General features: G+C 32.9%; 1 protein-coding gene across 2 annotated transcripts in view; it reads left to right on the plus strand.

Moving 5' to 3' along the window:
- LOC117177735 (protein NDRG3-like) overlaps positions 1-8,083 on the plus strand; it is a 443,874-nt gene that overhangs the window by 88,627 nt on the left and 347,164 nt on the right. For both annotated transcript variants that reach the window (XM_033368635.1, XM_033368634.1), the window contains exon 2: positions 4,132-4,185. In XM_033368635.1, the coding sequence (XP_033224526.1) occupies positions 4,145-4,185 (41 nt within the window). In that variant the 5' untranslated portion in view covers positions 4,132-4,144. The remainder of the gene's footprint in view (positions 1-4,131; positions 4,186-8,083) is intronic.

The raw sequence follows: 8,083 nt of genomic DNA on the forward strand, positions 1-8,083 counted from the left end.
GCATACTTTGAATAAAATATTTGTTATCATTCTCTTGAAATAAATGTGTTTTTTTCTTGAAAAAATACCGGTTTCATATGTATACACCTGGTATATCTTTGGCTGCATATCTCACGCGGAAGGGTAGTTTTTCGGAGAAATCATCAAAAGGGGAAAGTTTTCAAGTTTCATGTAATCAATTTGAAGTTCTTAATCATTTTTTCATTGTTCAAGGTGGTTTTCCATCTTTTAAAACGTTTCTGATCATAAGGGGTACGTACTTATGACTTAGAAGCAGTTTTTCAGGAACGTATTATATATTATCAAAGACCAAAAAAAAGAGAAAAAATATCAACTAACAGGGTTTTCTACGTTCTATTATATTTATCCTTTTTTCATATATATATATATATATATATATCTTCCGCTGCATACGTTCACGTGGAAGGGTAATTTTTCAGGATAATTATGAAAAGGCGGATATTTTCAAGTGTCATGTAATTAATTCTAAATTCTAAATCATTTTCACATTGTTTAAGGTAGTTTTACATCCTCTAAAACATTTCTGATAACGAGGAGTAGGTATGTATGATATAGGGGTAGTTTTTAGAGAACGTATTATATATTATCAAAGAGCAAAAAAAGAGGAAAAAAATATCAGCTAACAGTGTCTTCTAAGTTTGATTATTTTTAATGCTTTTATCATACATATATGTTCCACTGCATGCGTTCACGTGAAAGGGTAGTTTTTGGGAAATTATAATGAGAGGGAAAATTTTAAGTGTGATGTAATTAATTTGGAGTTGTAAATCATTTTTACATTGTTCAGGGTGGTTTTTCAACTTTTAAAACGTTTTTGATGACGCCAGGAGGGTATGTATGACTTAGGGGTAGTTTTTCGGAAACGTATTATATATTAGCAAAGAGCAAAAAAAAGAGCAAAAAAATATCACCTAACAGTTTCTTCGAAGTTTAAATATTTTCAATGCTTTTTTCATACATATATATGTTCTGCTGCATACGTTAACGTGGAAGGGTAGTTTTGAGGAAATTACAATAAAAGGGAAATTTCCAAGTGGCATGTAATTAGTTTGGAGTTCTAAATCATTTTTACATTTTTTAGGATGGTTTTACAACAAGTTAAAACGTTTTTGATGCCTAGGGGAGGGTATGTATGACTTAAGGGTAGATTTTTGGGAAACGTAATATATGTCATCATAGAGCAAAAAAATAGCAAAGAAATCTCCAATTATCGGACGTCCTGCTAGTGCCGCCATCCTTTTCTCGGTACTTTACAAAGCAAAAATTTTTTCTTTTAGCATCAATTTAGTAAAAAAAAAGCAAAAAAATATGGTTATTCCATTTTATAATTAGCCTTTGTGGTGGCGTTGAGTGGACGGACCTCCAAATTTGTAATGGATCACTTTTCGATAGGATGCGTAGTTTTAGTTTTTAGTCGTAAAAAATAACATTCAAAATAAACAAATTTTTTTTTTTTAAACAACATAAGTACGAACTAAAATTAACAAACAAAATTTGTTCACCTCAAAAGATCTATGAATTTATTGTCAATAAATTTTTTAATAGGACGAGTGGATTTTCTTTCATTCGTAAAAAATAAGATTAAACAAAAATTAAATTTTTGGTAAAAGGACAGAAAAAACGAAAGAGGACAAAGGATCCTATATAGGACCCTATATAGGTTCCTGTATTAGAACATATGCAGATTCACAATAGTTTTTCTTTAATCGTAAAAACAAGATTAAAAATAAAAAAATCATAAAAACAAGGAAATAATAATTAGTATGATTTAATTTTCATACATATTATGAATTGTAATTATATAAATTGATTTAGATGATACTCGTTTCAGGGCAGCTTAGAATATAATTTAAAGCAAGATACAGAACAAATATTAAAATAATGATGATAAAGACAATTTGTACTTTATTTTGCAATATTTGAATATGCAATCCCAGAATAAGTTACATAAGAATGTATTTTATTTGACATAAAAGTCTTGTGTACATATAATGAAGAAAAGTTGAAATTTTGGACGGAATCGAGTGCGAAGCACGAGATACGTGATGAAAATGTGTTCGTTAGAGCCGAAAGAGCTTTAAGAAAAGAGAGTTCACGATGACAAAATTACAGTTGTTGGTCCGTTGACCTTCGATTTTAAAAGGTGTATGCACGAATGCGGCAGAAATGCAAAGACCCAGCGCGGAGTGCGATAACCATAAGTCGCCATCACCAGTTACACTAGTGAATGTTTTGAGTCTTAATTTGAAAAGGTTTGCGCAAGAATGTGCGAAAATATAAAGACTAAGCGCGTGGCTGGAGGTAAATACTTAATCGAGCGCGAAGCGCGAGAACGAACAGTCGCGCGCGTGAGGCTCGCTCAAACTAGGGACTAAGTGAAGTGACTGTTGAGATAAATATATTATAACTATAAGTTAATTTAATACGATGTTCAAAATCTGTGGTGATGATGTTGTGGCCACAAAATTAAAAGCATGGTGTAATTTGGAGTTCGTCTTTTACCGCTGTTATAATTAAGCAGCGGCCGCGAGGGTTGGAGGTGATGACAGTCACCTCTGGATGCTTTCTGAGGGCTAACATCTTTTTTGATATTATTATTCTTATTTTGTTAGATTATATTCAATTAATATAATGAAAATAACAATAAAATATTACATAGACATTTAATGTGTGTTTTGATACTCCGCAGTTGGTTCCTTTTAATTGTTTATAACGCGGCAGGCGCTTAGAAGTTTGTTTGAGTATTTTTTAAAAGCCTCAAGAAATCGAACACATGCACGTCAGGTAAAGATTTCGTCCCAAATTCTTCTAAACCCCGCTAGTTAGCTGAATCCCTAGGCAGTCGGTCGACTGTCTAGAACTTTTTAATGCCTACGAAACACTGTTAGAAATATCTGGTTGAATTTTCAACCACATGTAGTTGAAGTTCTATACAATTACGGTGGTTGAAATTTCCAACTACTTGTGAATGAAAAATCAACAACCCGTGTAATGGAAATTTCAACTATGCAGTTGAAAATTCAACTCAATATAATTGAAATTTCAGTCAAGCGAAAAAAAATTTATTCCGCACAATTAGTGAATTTCAAAGTATAATTTTATAAGGAATTGAATAGGTTTGATTTAAGATTTTTGTAAAATCCTAAATCTTAAATAAAACCCATAAAGATTCCTTAAAAATATAAAATTTAGAAAAATAAGCAGCCTTAAAGAAGATAAATATAAGTTACATTACAATTATATTACCATTATGAATTTCGCGTGCGCTTATAAACCAACTTTTCAATATTTGTTTTTGTAATCATAATCTAAACAAGCATACAGCAGTTAGGACCGATAGTATAAATGAAATTTTCTCATTGGCATAATCGAGAATAATATTATTCCTACGTACCTTTTTCCCCTTTAAAGCTGCTTCTTGTACTAAATATTATATGCATGTCCTTTGTTATTATTATGGATATCACGACACAAAGAAAGAGTCGTTGGATTTTGTCACGTTGGGTTCTTGCTTCGCGAGAAGTATGATGGCGCATCCCAGTGGGCAAAAAAATTAAGGTTGTCCTAGAGATGTATTTGGGACATCCCTAAGACGTTTTTTATATCATGTCTTTTGGTCATCTTAGGGATGCTCTTAAAACGTCTAATGTCAGTACGAAAGATGTCCCGAGAACGTCTATGTCTTCAAGGCGTCTTTAGGTCACCTTTAGGAGATTGGACGTCTTAGAGACGTTGGTTGGCCTGACATAGGACGTCCTAAGAACGTCCCAAGGACGTTCTTGAGATTTTCATACTTGTGTGCTCACTGGAATGGGTGCATACGCATCTGCATTAATTTTTAACTACGTGAGATTGAATTTTATTTCAATTCTGTGAATGAACGAGATTTCAACCACAGAAGTAGTTGAGAACTGGTTGAATTTTCAACATATTTCTAACAGTGTGCATATACACTAGAATGTAATGATTTGAACAAAATTGCTACGTCGCTTTTCTAGCTAAAGCGGTTTTTGATATTGCAGATATTATGTAGAGTGTAAAAAGAAGTTGGTTAAATTAGCTAAGTCGCTAGGGCCAGTTGTGTGATTATTCGCCGCCATTCTGTTTTAGGGACAGAAACAACATGCCGGCCGCTGCCAGTGCCGAGGAATCTGCTCTTCTGGGGTAAGTTTTTACACTGCGGATCTCGTATTTGAAACACAAGTTACACAATTCACAGCTTCACAGTTCTTATCTCTCGTGTTTGTATGTTATTGCGTTATGAGTTTCAGATACATTGTAAGGTCTGCATCACCAAAGGTAATAGAAACAGTGCAAAATACAATCCATTTTGGCCTTCTAAATTGAATGGGAATTAAAATTCCCTATATACCACTTTTTGCATAAGAATTGTACATAATTTGTAAAAAGAATAGAATCATTTTTGAAAGAAAACATAATTTTGTATTCTGTATTAAGACCAATTTTACGCTTAAATGTGAAATTCGTAATCCTAATATGTTGAAGAGATTTTCCTGGGTATATCGATTCACTTGGTTTGGTTTCATCTGAAAATTGTAGATCTGTAGTTATTTTATGTTATTCAACATACGTTTGTTAAGGTTTCCTAGGAACGCCGCATATAGTCGGTAAAATAGCTGTCCATTCGTTACTACGCCTAGCGCAAAAACTATTCCGCCGGAAACTTTGTTCGGTAAGAACAAATTTTCGCAGTAAAATTATTTCAAACATGGATATAGTGGAATTTTGGTAATTTTCAAAATTATTTTATGATAATGTAATGTTATATAATGGAATAAAAACGAATTAGCATGTAATTTTTCAAATTGTGCGATATATCGATAGAAAGTAAATAATTAAGGTCATTATTGCAATTAATGATGACTAATTTGTGATAAAATACGATAAAGATCAATACAATTTTTATATGGATGTATAAATATTTATTTATTTATTGTATATTCATGTGCTAGCCATATTTTAGAAGAAGTAAAGACTCTATGTCAGGCCACTCAACATCTCTAAGACGTTCAATGTCCTAAAGATGACCTAAAGACGTCTTAAAGGCGTGGACGTTCTCGGGACATCTTTTGTACTGCCATTAGACTTTTAAAAGCATCCATAGGATGACCAAAAGACGTCTCTAGGACATCTTTAATTTTGTTCTTCACTGAGATGTTATTATTGAAAGCCTCATTTTACCCAGCGGTAAGATGCGCCTTTAAGCCAGTTATAAAAAAATTATTTTCAAAATGTGCAAGCATTTCATACGGGTTTCAACCCGGTACCGCATGCTTTTTGTAGCGGTTTTACAGTGAAGCCATGGACTAACAATTATTTGGAGGGATTTTTAAACCTTTTGAGCCTCACAAGAATATTTTTTTTCGGTTTAAAAGATATAAATCATACATGATACGCCATGCGGTATAGGTTTAAAGAAAAATCTGTTAACAGCCCGTGTTGCCCACCGGTAACGAATGATAGCAGGAAGTTTGCGTATTCAATTTCTGCGCCCTTATTTTACCAATTTTGTATTAAATTGTTTTTGATTTATGCCAGAGTACATTTATTTACTATGCCTAGAGAATTTATTGATACATCTCAAATAATAAACATTTAATTCTTTGTAATTAGCTAGATAAGTGGATCGCACTAGAAAACACAGAGTTAATTACGAACTTTAACAGGAAGCAGCGATGAATTGGCACCAGAATACGCCCGTGCAGTAATTTGCTAAGGGCCCTAGTGGGACCATGACCAGTTTTCCCTATCTCTAGTCGGTCTCTAGGGGGGAAAACTAGTCGGGACCGATCTAGGACATAACGCTGAGGCCACGGGGGCCCTACTAGACTTTCTAGTAGGGTTCTAGTGAGGTCAGCCCGCCTACAATTCAATTAAAGAGAAGGGCCCCTGAGGGAATCCTACAGGGTACTTTCACGTTACTGGCAGCCATTACTCTGATCCGTTCATCATTATACGACTATATACGATCCAAATATCATTTGTATATTCAAAATTCAAATTTTATTCAAACATTTTGAGTAATTTTAAGACCCACTACTGCTATTCTCAAACGATATGACAAAAAAGCTATTTAAAAAATAAATATTAATTAATTGCAAGTATTTTTACTTTAAATATTGATGACTCTGTTATAAATTTAATTCTTAAACATTATATTACAAATAAAATTTCTAATGCTACGGGGTATCGAACCTACATATCTATACCTAAATCTATCGTCTAACAGTCAGGAGTCTTACCCACTGTGCTATACCAAACAGTTGAATCTCAATGAAAAAGCTATCCTCATAACCTACAGCTTAAAAAAGCTAAAACACAAAAATTTAAACTCTCCTTTTGTAATTACATATTTATTATTATACGACATTATTTAAATGTAAAATATACAAACTGTTTAAATGAATATCAATAAAATCATTTTCAAGTAAATAAATTTAATCGACTGAAATTTTTTTTCTTATAATATTTCGTTTTTCCCATTGTAGACTAGTGATGCCGTTCGATACTAGACTGTTCGATATCATATCGAAAAATCTCGGTTTTTTCTCGTATCGGTATTGGTTTCTGCGACTCCAGTCTCAGTTTTGTCTCGTATCGTTTTGTTATCGGAGAATCGATATATTGCTCGTATCGTCTCAGGATTCTAAGACTAGACAGCCAGATGGTGGCTTCCTACGAAACAACAATAGACGAGGAATTTTGAAGAATTTAAAAACTTGAGTACCAAGAACCTTTTCTTGTAATTCAAAGTCTGAATTTTCATTCGAACGAAATATATTTTCGAGATTTCTTTTATAACTGCATTATTTTCAATGTGTCATATTATATTTTTGCACTGTTTCTAGATTAGAAAACAATGAATGTAAAATGTCTTTCATTTTGAATGTTAAGAACATGAAGCATATTTCTTTTTAGATTTTTAAGCTTCAAAACTTCCAAACATTCTATGTGTCTCTTAAACCAACTAATTTTTTTTTAATTTTAAAGAACTGTCTAAATTACAAAAACGGATGGTGGCAGTACAGAACTGGACAACAAACAAAATATGATTTTTTTCGAAAAAGGGAAAAAGGAGCCTGTAAAATCGAAATTCTCGTTAAAATATCAAGCATGTGTCCACTTCCAAGATAAAGTATTGCTTAAATTAAGTCAGCACGGTTATATTACAAAAATTTATCGACGTCTGATGCAGTGGATGTTGAAGTTGACAATCTCATAGTGACACTAACCTAAAACGGGAGCAGGCTGGACTGCAGATTTCAATGCAAATTTAATGTTTAAGTTAAAACAAATGGACAAAATTACATTTGAGATATGAACCGTGTACATAAATCTTGTGCCCGAAATATGGGTGTGCTGAATGATAATAATAAACAAATTATTTTTTTCTGGTAAAATAAAAGTTGCTGCAGTTACCAGAAAAATCTGAAAGGAGTAGCATAACCATTAAGGGGTTCCCGCGTGAAAAAATGGAGGGGTCCTCCCTCAGAGCCCACATGGATTGCCCTTATGCCTTTACTGTGCTGTCAGTGTTGGGCTAACACTGGATATCGCTACTGACACAGTACTACCCCAATAGGAAATTCACCATGGGTTCAGTACTGCGTCAGTGCTAATTAGTACCGTACTGTTATACTCTAACGATATGACAAAAAAGGTATTAAAAAAATAAATAGCAATTGATTGCGAGTCTTTTAACTGCAAATATTGATAGTCCTGTTAAGAGTGAATACATATAGGGCATTATTCCTCAACTGCCCCAACTCAAAAAGTCATATTTTTCAATTGTCTCTAAATTCTGGGAATATGTTCGCCTACCCAACAGTAGTTAATCCACAAACTTATAGATCAGGATTTTGGAAAGTGCTTTTTACACGCTTTCATCCTATTTTATTATTTATAACAAAAAAATTGTTTAAACCATTTTTTCAATAATTCAATTGTTTATTTAACTTTTTTCGCAATTTAGGCATCTAAGATTTTTTTTTAAATAGTCTCAAAAGAAAGCTTGACTTTTTTACTATGAAAAATGTCTAAT

This window comes from Belonocnema kinseyi, chromosome 8 (assembly GCF_010883055.1).
Source record: "Belonocnema kinseyi isolate 2016_QV_RU_SX_M_011 chromosome 8, B_treatae_v1, whole genome shotgun sequence".
In the NCBI taxonomy this organism is placed as follows: Eukaryota; Metazoa; Arthropoda; class Insecta; order Hymenoptera; family Cynipidae; genus Belonocnema; species Belonocnema kinseyi.